The sequence below is a fragment of the Pleurodeles waltl genome, chromosome 5 (genome assembly GCF_031143425.1).
Source record: "Pleurodeles waltl isolate 20211129_DDA chromosome 5, aPleWal1.hap1.20221129, whole genome shotgun sequence".
Taxonomy (NCBI): Eukaryota; Metazoa; Chordata; class Amphibia; order Caudata; family Salamandridae; genus Pleurodeles; species Pleurodeles waltl.
The window spans coordinates 205,253,363-205,269,956 of NC_090444.1; the positions used below are offsets into that span (position 1 = coordinate 205,253,363).

A 16,594-nucleotide genomic window follows, 5' to 3' on the forward strand; every position below is an offset into this window, starting at 1 on the left:
AATGACTATCTATAGCGTTCCACTAAAGTGATTTCCCCCAGTGGAACTTCCCTGCATAAAAAGGTCAGAGTTTCATTTAGCTTTAGTAATGAAAACACATTGTCTTTACATTCATTTTTTAAAGAACATTTACCATGGGTCAACTGAATAAATATTTGCCAGGCAATTATTTTGAGCTAGTATTTATCATCTCAGCAGCGAGCCTATAAATAAAATATTTTCCCTCAAAAGGTCGGTTTCAAATCAAAACGTATTGAAGATCTCCTCCAGTAGCACTTTAATGACATCCACAAAATCCCTTGAATAGTGAAGAAAAAACTGCGACAAGTAAAACAAAATTAAACAAAAAAAAATGTTGAAAATAATATAGAAGGTAGTAAAAATAGCAATCTTGGAAGTTTACAGCAGCTGAGTTCCATCTTTAATTGTGTCCCTTCGCTCTCCAAAATAATTTGCTTTGTGGCTGTAATGACAAAAGATTTCTGTGTATGGCTGAGCGGAGGTTAATCATGCATAGCAAGCAGCTGCACAAGGCCTGAAAACAGACCTCTGGGTGGAAGGGAGAACTCGATGCAGCTTGAATAAATCAGTACCTGTATCATCTTGTTTGCTCACTTGTAAACTAAAGGCAAGATACGCTCACTGATAATGGTTTGCCTCTCCTGACCCTCCACTGAGGCAGATTTCAGGGTAGCTGTTCACCGCTGGCACATCTCTGCCTCCTCCCTGCTGCACATTTGACGGCCATTTCTCTTGTTTCGCGTCTGACTTTATAGCAGCATTGAACACATATTGGTGAAGGTTTACAAAGGCATGCTAGGGTATGAACAGGAGTATTCCCGAAGTACTTTTTTACGCACTCTTACATGCCTGTGTAAATTGGACCCAAAACATAAAAAATTAGAACAAAATGGGAATATTTGTATACAATTAGCAAGGAAAAAACAACTGTGTCCTGGCGGCGCGTTTACTAATGGGGATTTGCACAATTTGGGGCCAATTCACACAGGTATGTAAGAGCACAGAGGGTAGTATTTCTTTGGTACTACTTTCCGTGCTCATAAATGCTTTTGTCAATCAACTCCATCGCTTCTACATAATTTTATTCATCTATTTTACTACGTTTATTGAGCAGAAACCAGGGCCTGGTGGTCGCCCAAGCACTATGGGCCATATGTACGAACACTTTTTCCCATAGACACAGAATGGGTAAAAACCTTTGCTACATCTGGCCCTACGTTTGTTATGTTAGGAGCATTTTCACACCATTTGCTTGGTTGCATGGTGTGTTTGGAATCTGGCTGTCATTCACGGTGAAGACATTCCTGTTCACTGGAGTCAAGGGTGTCTGTTGTCACTATGCTCACTCAGAGAAGATGTCTGTTCAATGTACCTCATGGTGTGGTCGTCAAACAGAGCCGAATGATCAGGGAGGTGCCATTTTTGTTGCAGCACCTATGTCAGAGACCCTTGGCTGGGGTGAAATCGATATACTAAGATGCAATAATGACATATACATTCATATGTAACAGTGTGTAGGTAGAATAGGTGAAAAACTACACACCTTGACATTTTTGCTACCACTATGTTGCAACTTACACCTGCAATGTAATGGGTACTAATAAAAATATTTGGCATTAGGTGATATGCTTTTTTTAGTAATATATTGCATGTTCCTGTTATCAGTGTGTATAAGACTCAGTCAACAGATTGCAATCAAGAAAGTTTCAAAATGTCTGTTTAATAGCCTACTAACAGAGAGACAAAGTATACATTAAATGCCAGCTCCTGTGATGTAAACAGGGTCAGAAGGGCATGTGATGTCACTTCCTGTACTCTTATAATTTTGGTCAAATGACACCCCTAATGTGGACCTTTAAAATACTCAAAGTGGGGCCGCAAAAACGTGGCCACAGGACCACTTAGCACGTTATGTACGTGAAAAGCACTTCTCTGAAAATGTAATTAAAATATATACTTAAGGTCTGAGCACAAGTGATCTAATTTCTAAGAGAATAAGTAGAACAAGATGCTATCAACATCGAATTCGGACCTTTCCGCATTGCACACGTTGTGTGTTGCAAAGTGAGGATGATCACAGAACGCGACACCCGATGGATTGCTATTAGTGACATGTGACAGATACTTCACACTAAATAAAACAAAAATTAGCAGGCGAGCGGTCCTGATGCGGGCGATCACTGGCTGATCTTTAGCCTGAGTTCTTCTTTGTGGATGAAATACCTTTTGAATAAGATGGTGTGGCTCTTTCTAGAACAGGATCAGGGACAATGCTATGCGCAGCAATTCTGCAACCTTTTGTACAGAGCAACAAAAGGAAGTGTGCATACTGCTTATGCAGCACACAGTTTCAAGATAACAGATTCAAGGTGCCCCATGTCAGCTGTGAAAGCACCTTGTCTAGTCCTATTTTTGCAACCTGATACTTGCAGCCGAGCATGTGCAAAAAGTAAAGCAAAATTACAAGCAGCAAACCCCTTATGGAAGAGAACACCACGAGAACAATTAACTTCAGCTTGGGATAACTGGGCATAACTGACTACATCTTCGCACGTATGGGCACTAGATGATTCCATGTCATCTGAGACCATACCTTTGAGGCTTGGGTTTTTCTTTTGGAATCCCTTGCTTTCAGGTAATTTACGCCAATTAGTACAATACAAGTGAGCCAAAAGTACAACTAAATGAATGCCCTGTGCTGGAAACAACATCATGGAATCTTCCACTAGCCAACAGAACTCATCGAAAACGCAGGGGAGGTTTACATAACATTAGGTGATGCATCGTCTGCAGAGTGGACAATACATCACAGGCTTAGGATGAATGTGCAGCTCCACAGTTCTTCTCTTGCTTCTCCACCGGGAAAACATGTTCTCAGGGGAAGAAATCTCTTTCCCTACATCTCCACAAAGAAATGGGGTGTTTGGGTGCAGTTTTGCCACACTTACTCCATTACTTACCCCAAATACAAAGCAGGTGTAAGGTTATAAGTGCATCAAGTTTGGGGAAATGCATTTGTCAATAGCTGTGAATACCCACAGTTATAAATGTGAGTGTGTTGACCATAATAGTAACTTCTGTGACCTCTACTCCTAGACTTATAGGATGCTATAGGATGCTATCAATAGCAAGTGCCAGCTATCCTCACACAAACCTGCAGATTCCATTTTATGAATCTGTAACTTGCAGGACCAGATTAAGCTGTGAATTTAACGGCAACAAGCTTTAATAAACAAGGCTTAATAAGTGGTCTCTGTTCAACTTCAATTATTCTTTAAAGACTCGTCCAATCCTGAGCTTCACAAAGAAAGCTTTTTCTGTGTGTATTAGTCTAGTCTAAGGTGTGAATAACTCCTGAATATTTAAAGCCTGACTGAAAACGTATTTCCTTTGGTAAGCTATGTCTGACTCTTACACCAGGCCTACAACTAAGGGGAAGGCTTGCTTATTAACAGCAAAACACGTTTTGTAATCCACAAATCTCTGTCGGTCTGTAAGCATGTCTTACTCCTGAAAATACATGAGTAAGTTACATCTAACCGTGGAGTCAGACTCAACACCCCACAGTGCTTTGTGACTCAGGCTAGGAAAAGCAGGTGTAATTCACAACAAAGAAGACAACTACATATACAAAAACCCTATGAATAGGGATTTGGGTGTCAATATTGTCCACAATTTAATCCGATCCAATTTCAACTGGAGCGCTTTCAAAGCTGTGGAAAGATAAGTGAGGGAACACTATTAATGCTGAGAATGACTAATACATCCTTCTCAGTTTCCTTTAGAAGAGTGAAGAACTTGTTCTCTGTCTCACTGAAGGTAAAAAGGCATTCGGTCTGCTCCTTTCTATCCTATGACTGCGTATATCCCTTTCAGCACACTCCCATCGTACAAGGACTAACTGTCTGGGATCTTGCAGGAGACAAGATGGCGGGATGCCTGAAGGTTTATATCCGAACTGAATTTCTCTAATACTTAATGTGAAAGTAAGTGTGGAATTAGGATGGACATGACATATGAATGTCTTTAGGCCCACTGCAATCTTAAATTCTGGACATGGATCCAAGGGGCATGCATGCAGCAAAGCAGAGGAGTCACTTCCAGCCACGGGCGGACGGCCATGATAAAATGCTTATCAGTAACTTGATGAAGCTCTCTGGATAAATACTGTAATGTGCACTCGATCACCATCAAGGATGTGTATTTGGGGGAAGGGACATATTGTGAAGATGGTGATCCAGCTCAGTTTGCTGAGCAATCCCTGCAGAAAGTGGAAAGTGGCCTGTAGGTTAAAGGTTTGAAAAGCAGTAGCAAAACAGATTCAGACTTTTATCTATTCTTAGTTGAAAAAATGAGTAGCTTTCATTTGACTCGCTATGACACCCATCATTAAAACACAAAGGGCCAATATGAATCAACATTTTCCAAGAGTCGTAGAGGGCAGAAACAAGCCCACGCACCCATGGACACAACAGTAAACAGCAACAAGGAAGCAAGAATGAAATGCAGACCAGGCACTGACAAGGGTTAACAGGTACTGTTAACTGGGTACAGGAAGCGAGGAAATGAGCAGATTAAAAACCCTGCTGGTCCTCATCTGTCATTAATAATTACTAGCCTTAATTTTCCAATGTTAACACAGAAAAAAAACTGTTTTGCATGTACAAGAACACTCGATATGAAAATAAAATGATTAAAACATTGCCCACAGAACGCGTATTTTAAAACTGCACCGGTTTTTTTCTATATCCCCTTCTTTTAGAAGAAATACATAACTGCAATGTGTCACTTGTCCAGGAAGCTGTATGGCATAGACAACATACCCAACCTTGTGTACCTAAAGCGTGCTCCCACAGTGTATGATATTTCTGTGACAAGAGGGCAGACCAGAGAGCAACCAGAGTGAGGGTGGATTGTAATTGTCAAGATATATCTCAACCAATAATCGTTGCGAAGTACCTGAAATTCTCAAAACACATAAATCAACAGATTAGATTACTTTGTCACAACTCTTTCAGAACATACTTAAAAAGGATATTGCATTGCCAGAATATGGTGATATTTCAGCCATATCTTGCATGTCACCGCACTCAGACTTTATGAGAGACAAGGAAAGACCTTCGTTTGTGCTGCCCGGGTGTGGTGGAGAGCAGGCGTGGTGATTCAAGTGATGTGACGACATCTTGGTCCGTAAGCTGGCAGTCTCTCTGGTTAAGTCCAGGGATTCAGGGGAGGCTCTGTCTTTGGCTGAAAAAGAGCCAGAAGGGACTCCCATAGGGTTCTGAAATGGGTATGCCATTAGGGGAAGTGGGAATGGGTGGCGGAAAGAGGATGAGGCAAAGCTTGCAGCTGCTGAAAGTGGTGACTGATGGAGAGAAGGATGGTGGCCACCAGGAGGCGGGCCAGAGGCAGAATGTTCGGATGAGTTTTTACGGACTACTAGGGGTAGTGCTTCAGTTTGGTCAGCTGAGTTGGGCAGCTGCATGTTGCTGAAGGTGTCTAGAGGATTTGGAATGATGACATCACCGAAACATTGCAGGCGCTGGTTGGCGGTGTGGAAGTTGTGGTTTTCCCCATTCACTGCAAATCTGGCTTGAGGGATCTGGAGAGGTGGGAAGACCTGAGGAAGCTGGCGGGAGGGTTTGGATGAAAAAACCTTAACCACTGTGTCCACTACTTGTGCCATGGCAGTGTTTAACTCTTGTTTCAGTGTTTCGGCTAAATGTTTGCCTTCTGGATGGCAAGAGTTGTGCCCATGTTCTTTTTCTCTGTGACCTTCTCTTTTAGGTTTATTCTCAGCTGCTATTTCCTGTTCCCTGATCAGGGCCCGTGCCCGGTCAATGAACTGTCCAGGGTCTAAGTCAAACATTTCATTATCTGACCTCCCAACTGAGTCCCCCGCTCTGCCATCCATGATTTCGGAATGCATGCTGTCTTCGGACAGGTTACCATCATTTTCAGAATCAGTGCTGTCATAGATTTGGTAAAACTTCTCCTGCAGCTGGCGCAGCTGTTTCTGCATGTCCTCCAGCTGCTGTTTCAGCTGTCTGCGCTCCTCGCGCTTCTGTTCTTTTCTAGCCGAAACCAGCTGCTGGAAACTCTGCTGCTGCTGTTGAGGCAGCTTTTGCTTGCGTTTGTTTTCTCTGTAACTTTCTCGGGGACTTATGGACTGCGGGACTCCTTCTCGCTCATTTTCATTGCCCCTCATTGACACATTCGGAGAATGGCTCATCCCTCGGATGATGTTCTCAACACGGGCACGCTTTGCTCTCAGGTGCTCATCACACAACCGATCCATATCAAACTGGCTCATTGGGGGTCTGCCAAAAGGAGAAAGACACTCTTGGGGACTATCTCTCGAAGAGTTGCTGCACATGTCCTCCTGGTGGATTTCAGAGCCTGTACTGGAGAGACCACTGGCCTGGAAACTGGGCTCATTGCCACCATTTTTGTTCATGTTATTTTTCAACAGCTGGGAAATTATGGTTGCCCCTGGAAAAGGCATCATGGCATCTTCATACGAATTTGCCCTCTTCAGCAGCTTGCGGAGCACATTCGACTTCTCCCCATCTGAATGCTGCACCACGGAATACTCAACATCCTGCTCAGAACCTTGGGAATTCATGGCATTAAAAAATGTGGCTCTTGAATTTGCGAAAATTGCAGATGCGGTCCCTACAGTCCTTTTCACTCCGATGTCTACTCTTCTTCTCTTGGTCTGCCTGCTTAGGAGAGCTGTGCTGTCATGGTCAGGCATCACTGGACTGTTACTGTGCCATCTTCACAAGCCTGTCAGCTGGGCACAGCTCGAGAATCCTGGGACCCTGGCCAACAGAACAAAAGGACTGATGAATCATTTTCTTTAAATTTCTCCAAATTTCCTGACCTCAATCTTGAATAAAATACGAAATGCAAAAGCCCTGGGATTTATGGCACATTACAATTATTGCAATTTATTATGCACTCTACTTGAAATGAAACATTTTAAATATTTCTGCTCCACTGGTTTATGGAGGATTAAAATTGAAAAAAAAATCACAAACTGCTTAAGCACCAGTAATATGATTTCCTTGCATAAATGCTCAAAATGATACTGTTTATCTTCAGAGGAAACAGTAGATTATAAGAACACAGGCAAGCGATTGATTAAATTTAGAGTACTGAGATGCATATTTCCAAAGAAGATGAAAGTAGTACTCTGTTTAAGATCTTCAGTTAAAACAAGAAGCTATATCAGATTTGGATTAGTTTTCAATTTTGATTCGAAATGAAAGTAATTGGGTTCAAATGAGTCTGAATGGCAGAAAGGACTTTAAATCTTACAGGGACAACTTTCACTTAATTGTCTATAAATCTTTTCACTACGGGATGCAGAAAACACCTCTGTTATTGTTTAATGTGAAATAAACAAAAGGCAGGCCTCTTACTGAAGGTACCGGAACAAGCTAGCCGCACTTTAAATGGACATACATTTCTAAAGGGCGAGTACATATACTCTCCCATTAACTAGGTATTGGTACTCTATCATTGCCAATTGCCCCCTCCCTCGAGGTACTAGAACATTACCTCAATAACCAAACCTCTAAAATTTACAGAAGTTACATTCTATGTGCTACCCTTTGCCTTAAAAGGGGGAAGGTCAATTCCATTTGGTAACCAAAGATAGCAGTGGGTGCTGGAAAAGCTCTGGAATTGTTCAGTAGATGTAGATAAACCCGTTCTTTTACATGAGATATCCACCATTCCCAGGAACTCGGCATGAAAACAGAAAAAAGACTATTTATATAATTGTTATCATTTGTGGCTTATTAACTAGTAGTTCTAAGCTGGCCAATCATGTTCCACCGCAACACCCGTTGTAGTATTTTTATTACAAAGCATGCACTGCGAAGTAGACACTACATCTTTTTATGCCATGTTTATCCAATACACAACATCACATTTGCTCAACAGAGCACATCTTCACGATAACACGGTGAATTGCCAAAGGCGGCATGCAGATTCTTTGGAATGGCTCCCTTCTCTTTCGGTTCACCTGTAAAAATATCTACACGCGCCCACGGACTACATCTGTGGCTACATTTTATTAGGTTAACTACTCATGCAAAATGACACATTTTCAGCATGACATACTTTGTAAAATCAAGAGTGTGCTTGCTATATGTCTATTGAATAAAGGATGGGACCACAATACATATTAACTCTTATTTTCATGCTCATTTACTGGTTATTAACTTAAGATATTCTCAGATCTCGGGGAAGACAGCAACGCAGCTGATGGAACATCAGTTTATGCAACATTCAGCAGGATCACCCACACTTTAAGATGTTCAATAAAAAGTCAACATGCAGTGATACTGATCAATAAAACGTGCACCAAGCCACTTTTGACCAATCAATATTTTACCTCCATTTTTGGTGGGGTGGTTTCTGTCCGTGCAAACACAAGAATTTATTCAACATTGTATTGCCATGCTGTGGTGAGGATTCAAAAGCTTTAAAGCTAAAAACGAAACTTCAGCAGGGAAAGTTCATTACTTTTACACAACTGAAAAATAGGAACACTGCTAAAGGGAAAAGCTCCTTCTAAAACATAAAATCATTACCAGTACTATCTAAATTTGTTTATATGTTCCATGTGCTATAAATCTGTCACTATTTCATTATGTGTTAGGTGCCTACAAATATGATGTCTCCATCTCTCTCTCTCTTTTTCTCTTAGTCTCTCTCATTATATATAGATAGATATTTATATGTGTATGCATATATATTTGTGTGTATTCACTGGAAGGTAGATAAGATATATAAGAGAGGCAGGCAAGTAGATAGATAGATAGATAGATAGATAGATAGATAGATAGATAGATAAATAGATAGATAGATAGATAGATAGATAGATAGATAGATAGATAGATAGATAGATAGATAGATAGATAGATAGATAGATAGATAGATAGATACATATGGTGTAAAGATCCCAGTTCTATTTAATGCCATGGTATTAACAGGGACAGTGCATTATACATCCTCAATGAAAGTCTAAGAAAGTTATTTTGGACTATAAAACAGAGAGTTTGTGAAAGGTTTTCCATACAATTTCTGTTAGAAAATATGACAGATTAATAGTTTGAACAAAGCTGATATACAACTGCAAAAAAGGGTGGAGAATAAAATGTTACAGTATTGGGGATGTCCTTCCTGAACATTATAATTTCACTGCACATTAAAAGGGCAGTGTGTAGATATAGTTTATTTGTTTTAATACTCGTGTTATTCCTGTCACTGAGCACCATGCTGTTCCTATATTAAAGCACCAGCACGAGGTCTCCATATGTATAGAGCCATATGGAATGGCCATATTTGAGCACCCAAGTAATTCCCAGGTGCGACCACCACTCATCTACAATTACACGACAGATGACCTTTAAAGTGGTCTAAGACACTACTGACATGCAGAGAAATCTGATTTGGGGTCAGAACTGTTGTAGACGATTTTTGTATTTAAATAAAAAAAAATCATTCTTGTTTTTTTAAATTACGTATGTGTGCATTACCTCGTGGCGCTGAACCTGAAAAGAGACCAAATAAGTGTTCACATTTTTTTTTAGAGTTTTGAGATAATATAGCGTAAGTAAATAACTGTGTTTTAAAGTGCTTTTCGCCATTGTAAGGTGAAAAACGGTAATTTCTGAAAATAACAAGACAGAAAACACATTCGAATTCACTCCACATGTAACAAAAGTGAACTGCAGGCTGCATGAGAACTCAGAAACACACCTTATTAAAAAATTAAATAGTTTGGCACCCAACATGTGTGCTTTGGGGACATGTATTTTGATGAAGCAAATTTCAACTTGATATCAATTAAAAACAGTATTTAACATTCAACGCCTTTAACAAAATGCATAAAGGACAGTTGAGCCCTAGGCGTCATAGCGTTTTGCAAAAGGCTCAGCTGGTGTTAAGGGGCTGGCACTGAAAAGAGACTTATTTTGATTAGATTTGGAATATTCTTGGCAAACGCAGAAACACCAGAATGTACCACAATGATAGGAGCTGTTTGATATACTTGACTGCTACAGAAATGTATTTGGTTGGTTGGTGTCTGCCGTTATTCACCACCGTTCAATTCAAATATGACGGGGTGGGGTTTGAAATATATATGCAATCGAGGTATAAAATTAAAGATTTTTAAATGTTGTTTGGGTCAAAGTAAAGAACAGTTGAACAATCCCAGTTGCTGTTGGCTACTGTTTCAGCTGTCGGTGGCACTCAGTCTGCAAAGCCTGCTACAGCTAGTACGCCACATAGCTCATGAAGCGCGCGGGAATACATTAATTCAGGGTAGCAATGTTCAACAAGTAAGAGTAACTGGATAACGCTGTTTCAAACGCCAACCAAGGTCAGCCTCTTGTGCTAAAGACATGGCTAAGAAGGGCACAATTTCAGACTGTCGCTACTTGTAACTTATTTACAGCAGGTCCCCTTGTTTCCATAGATCTGCGTGCTTTGCACCCTCCACTTTAAGTTAACTTCAGGTTTGCGGTGTAGGGCAACCCTGGGAGTCGGACAGTTTTCACCACTGTTATCAGACAGACCTTCATAGCGGGATGGAAGCCCCACTGCAGACCTGGGATCGTCATACTAGCATTACACTTCATACCATGAGCCGAAGAACTTAAAATGCACGGGCTGAGGGTGGGAATACAGAGGGCGAAGGTGGACATACGCGGAGCTAGTTAGGGGGGATCTTGCTGAAAAAAACATACATCAACAAAACCCTTTGTGGCAGGTCCCTGGTCTTTGGTTCCACCTTACACCCTCAACAACTAAGTAAAAAAAGTTGGAATTGGGGCCAGTATTTTTTTTTTTAAATCATGGTTAGATGTTGCTTGAAGCTTTAGTTTGCTACACAGAGCCAGGAGGGAAGCATATGATGCATTTTCTTACGATGTGATGCAGCGGGTACATGGTCATGCATCTGAGAAAATGCAGGTACCCAGGCGCATTAGTCTAACAATTCGTATTCATGTGAACATTAATGTTGTGCCTGATCAACACCAAAGTGTCAGGCAGACCTTCTATCATTCAAGCGGCGAGTGAACTGGAACATAGCTGTAACTTTTCCAAAGCACAGTTCTGTGATACACTGGTTGTTTTTACTGGTTTCCAATGCATAGCTGGACCACAAATGCAGTGTATGGAATACAGAGCATCGCCAATGACTGCTTGGACTGGCACACAATTTTGCATGAACCACAGAACCTACAAAAGTAGCATGCCCTGCTCGCCGCCAGTCTAAATGAACAAAGCTTCTTATGCTAAGATTACCTTTCAAATCATACCTAACTCATTACAAGACTGGCACAGAGCTAGCCTTTGAAACATTACCTGGGTCAGTTCTTTACCCCACATGCAAAAGCAAACAAATGTTGTCTCTCTTGATCAGAGCATTCTCGCTTACACATTTGCTTTATAAGGTTACTGCACAGACATCCAGGAGTGACACTCAAATACTAAGGAACAGGAAAAAGCAATGCACCGAAGAAACAGTGCCAGGTGCAAAATCCCCACTCCCAGAACGGCCACAGACTGACAGCAAAGAGGCGACGTTGGAAAGGCTGTGCACAGCAATCAAGCACCTTCACACACTAGCTGCAAACGCCAAACTTCCCCGCGCAAGCGGAATGCCCAGGCAGTACCTTCAGAGACAGTGGAGAGCAACATATTACTTCAAAACACTTCTCAAGTGAAGTTTTAAAACTAAACACAAATAAACAGTTTTGGACCTGTACAAATGTTGAGTTACTGGAGTAACACAAACAAAAGTAGAGCTCCAGACTTCAGTCATTAGCGAAACAGAAGCCGAACACTCCAGTCCTTAATGAAACCGTGAAAATGAAGCCTTGTTGCTTCAGTAATGAACAAAAGTGTGAAAGCTCCACTACCCACAACAACATTCTTCATACCACTTAGAAAGCAACAGTAGTTTTTGAGCCACTTGAGCCTGGGACGCTCGTTTCCCTACAGGTGCACTGCCAAGATCTGCGTCTCTCTCAATACACAACAACACGTACAGGCAAGGCAGCAACGGACTACAACACAGTGTGCGATCATGGTGCACTGCTGATATGACCGCGAGTAGCAAATAAATACAACTATTTTAAGATTACAACAAAGATTTTAACGCTACTTAATCAAATTCGATGCAGTGCACGCCGTAGAACCCATCATCCCATAAGTGAGGAAGATTATTTGATGCCAAGAACTCCCCAACGAATGATTTTAAAGTTTTTGTCGCCTAGGCGGCCACTCCTTATCAAACTGTGTGCGCAATAAATGCATAAAATCCCTACCAACAGTCAATACCGTCTCATGAGCAGCCACAGAAAAGGAGCTTGCACCTGGCTTTCTTGACACAACACACCTGCCTGGCACTGCCCATGCGCACTTTGCTCTGACAATACCTCACCAGAGAGCTGGGGGACTGAACATCCCTTGTTGTGGCTGACTAAAAGTGCTACAATTGTGGTTTTCGCAGCGCCGTGTGCCACTGGTAACCGATCAGTCGGTCACCAGGCCTCCAGGATCGGTGAACAGCTGCCACTCAATTGTGCTTCGAGCCCCTCCAAATGTGCCAAGCTTTTCTCAGAAGTGTCTAAGAAAGGGCCAAAAAAATGTAAAAGCATCGCACACAAGTGCATCCCTCCCCTCCACGGGCCAGGCCCTGCTCCAATGAAACCCCTTCAACCACCCTTAAACTTGTCTACATGTACGAGTGCAAACATATTCTCTCCCAATCATCCCACGCGAGGAGAACCCACAGATGAAAAAAGCAAGAACAAATCCCACCCAACTTCACACCGGTCACCTTGAACCTCGCTGTCGTGCCTCGGCACCGCTCGCTTCCACAACCCAGGAGTAGATTTTTTTTACCTTCCATATTTCAGCTGTCATCGTGATTGAAATAAAACTCGTGGAACCTCCCTGCCAGACTCGTTAGAAAAAAAAGGGGAAGTGGGCATGCAAATCGCAAGCAAATTGACGGGAGCAGAAAGAGAAGGCAGCCAACAATGAACAGGACAAAGCGGATCCGGGGGCAAACACTGGGAGTTTAAAAGGGAGACGGGAGGCCAGGCGCACAGCGAAAGGCACATGACGGAGAGATACGGAGCGGGTTCCCGTTTCCAAAGAGCGCACGAACAAAGGCGACAGGCGGATAAATAACAATACAAACGGGGTACGACAAGCGCAGACCCCAGGCTTTCAGACACTTCACAACTGCAGACGCTTCTGGGGTGCTTTCTTTCAACCTGTTATTTGTAATTTCATTCAGCCAAACATTTGCACTGGTGTTTTCTCTTACACGAAAAAAATCATAATGTATCATGTTAAGGGCATCCGCTTCTGAAGTATAACAAAATAAAAAATAAAAAGAGAAAAAACAGGTGTTGAGAAAATACTTACTCTGTGCGCGGCGCAGAAGTGGTCCAGTGTGCGGAGAAAGGCGCGGGTGCGCTGGAAGGGGAGGGTGGCTGCGCGGCGTGCGCGCTCGGTGCGCATGGGAGGCAGGCAGGGCTCCGCGGCGCCGCTCCCCTCTCGCTCCCTGGCTGTCACCTTGCTGCTCTCCGGCAGGCAGAGCTCAGCTGAGGCTCTGCGCTACAGCAAGATTTACTTTAAGACACGGCTGAAGGAAGCAGGAAGACTGCGCATCACATGCCGGCTGACGTAGGGCGGGAGGAGGCCAATCCGGAGAGGGGACCCTCCGGGATGCTCGGGAGATAGTGAACTTGGAGGAAAAAAAAACACCACACGGGGAAATCAAAGAGCGGAGGAGGAGGAGGAGGCTGGGCTGGGCAGGCTGTCAGCCTCGGACGCAGAGGGGCTGTGGAAGTGCGCGTACGGCAGAGTGCGGAGGGGGGACAGCGCCGGACGCACGCAAGGCAAGTCTGGGATAGAGATAAGGAGCGCAGCTTAAGTGACAAGTGAACCAGCGCCGAGGCGCGCCCAGCGGTGGGAGGGCTCCTTCTGTGTAGGGAAAGGCAAGTGTGAGCACCTTGTGGCGATGCGTAGTCACAGTGGGGAAGGGGCGTAACAGATCAAGGCGCTAAACTTACGTGTTTTGGTACAAGAAACACATGTGTAGGAATAGATGTTTTTTCTACATTAACACAGATGTAAGAAGTGTAGGTTAAGGGATGCGTTGATTCTCGGACTACCAATGGCACGCGGACTGTATAGATTAGTAAAGTGGTACACGGATTGTATAGTGAATTGGAGGAGACCCGGGTGGTCTCTGATATGCACCACTCAGTGCTGGTCTCGCAGGTGGGATACTGGAACGACCCATACTTTTCAAGCAATAAAAGACATCAGAGAAGCAGAAAGTGAAAGGAGTGCAACAGAACACGTGCTTCTCAAACTGGCTTACTGTCCAGCAAAGCAAAACACAACTGCGTACTAGAATAGTGCCGATCGTGAGAGCGCTCGCTTCTAAGCACTGTGACGGGCAGTTGACGGGAAAGTAAAGCACACGAGACGTGGGCTCAGAATCGAGCAGGGCTCCGATTAAGAGGAAGGGATTGATGTCTGCGGGTGTGCCTTATTTTCTGTGAAAAATGTCACGTTACAAAATTGCAAGCCTGTGTATGTACGGTTTTAAAAGGGAGCAAAGTGAAACGGCGTAACAAAACAGAGCACATGACGAGCCAGTGAGCCCGCTTTTATAGCGCGCATTAAAGAAGCGATTGATCTCTAGCCTCCGCAAAATTATCTATTCGTTTTATAACTCTCCAGTTTCTGTTAATGTGTAGAGCCCATCACGGATTCTCGTCGTGTTTCTAAGCACTGCCTATTTTGCAAAACAGCGTCAGTGAAACTCAAATCGGTGAAATAATTCGTCGAGGATCACAGTGTTGGTCAAGCGGGGACGTTGGCTTTAGAACCCTTTTATCCTGGACTACACTTGGCCATTTAGCCATTTAGCCACATGGTCGCTTATATTCCGAATTATCAACTCATCAAAATCATGAGGTCAATTTTGTGCTAAGGATCTACCCTTTAGAAACCCCATCAATTTCACCCAGTGAGCTGTGCACGGTAAGAGTAACGTTAAATGTAACTTAACTATGTTTAGACTACATTATACATTCTCCGAAATCAGCGCAGAGGTCTACAATCAATGAACATCCATACCTGAACTTGCTTGTCCTCTTTCTGTGATATGCGGCAAAATTAAGATTTATCTGCCCAGTACTTCAACAACCAATAGCAATTACAAAGCGCACTGAAGACCACTCTGTACTAATAATCACAAACCCGTGAGGAAAACGTCAAAGCCTTCCATTGTCCCAGACTACTGTGCAATTAGTTCAACATTATGGTGTGCACTGTCTAATGCTGCAGTGACTCTGCTTGTATGTCGATTTTTTTAGCTGTATCAAAGCGCCTTGAAGCTGCCATGTGGAGCATGTGACGCTAATAAGTCGTATTAGGAACTCTATAACCAGGTGATACCCTTGCAGAAACTATGTTCTGTCGAATGAATCTTATTTGGCATGAAATAGGAAGACAGAAGGGACATATTTTGTAAATATATTTTTTCACAGCAAGGACAAACACTGCTGATTTCATAGTAGAACACAATATCAATGTGATGCACAGATCACACACACAAAAGAAAAGCACTGCTTAATCTATGGCCTGGAAAATATTGATAAAGACGTTAAAACCAAACAAAGATGTCATCTTTCTGATCTGTCTAACACTTGAAACTGAAATGTAACTCTTACAATTTTTAGCCGCAAGATATCTGAACCACAGGGAAAGATAGTTATTTGCCCACGATCACACAGTTTGATTAACCGGGGAAGTTCACATTAGAAGTCAGGATTTCTGGTTCTGCAGACATCAAAACAATCAACAAAGCAGCCTGCGTCTTTGGTGTTTCAAGCTACAGCCACAGTAGAGTCTATTCGTGCTCCATTTAATACCACACAGGAGTACAAGTCTATTTGCAAATTGGCAATAGTAAAGAATTGTGGTAATCTGAGTCTTAATAAAGCACATGCAGCACTCAACCATCTTAAAATACACTTTCAGCTTTCCCAACGCAGGCTTCTTACTCAACAGACGTGAGCTTAGAGGAATAATGTTGGGGCTTTTGAATTTCTACCTACACATTCATTAATTGCAACTGATTTCAAATTATATTACATATGAAAATGTCTGAATACTATATGAGGGGCAGAGAAGGTTTCCAAATGCTGCATCCAATAGGTCACTGAATGCAAGTCATGGCCATTGGAACTTACATTTAATGCCCATAAATTCCCTGGTGAGTTGTGAAAATAATTCCACATTTAGTGACACTGGTAAAGTTTTTACAGAAGGAACATTTGTAAGGTACAGCCTGATTGCACATGAAATAATGAACACTGCACCACTGGCCTATTAGCCCATGCGCTTGGTCAGTTTGTGATGTTATGTTTTCCGGTACTTGAGTGACTGGTTAGGGTACTTATTCTTCTAAACTGGATATGATCTGGCATTGATTGTCCTTGAGGGCTTTAGG

The 16,594-nt window shown here is 42.6% G+C and overlaps 1 protein-coding gene across 1 annotated transcript in view; it reads right to left on the minus strand.

The window, feature by feature from the left end:
• The window catches only part of PROX1 (prospero homeobox 1), a 96,365-nt gene extending 82,312 nt beyond the window's left edge, over nucleotides 1–14,053 (minus strand). Inside the window, exons 1-2 of the mRNA XM_069233901.1 lie at nucleotides 13,489–14,053; nucleotides 5,060–6,845 (exon numbers count right to left, since the gene is read on the minus strand). Coding sequence (XP_069090002.1) covers nucleotides 5,060–6,778 — 1,719 coding nt within the window. The 5' untranslated portion in view covers nucleotides 6,779–6,845; nucleotides 13,489–14,053. The remainder of the gene's footprint in view (nucleotides 1–5,059; nucleotides 6,846–13,488) is intronic.
• Nucleotides 14,054–16,594: the final 2,541 nt, after the last annotated feature.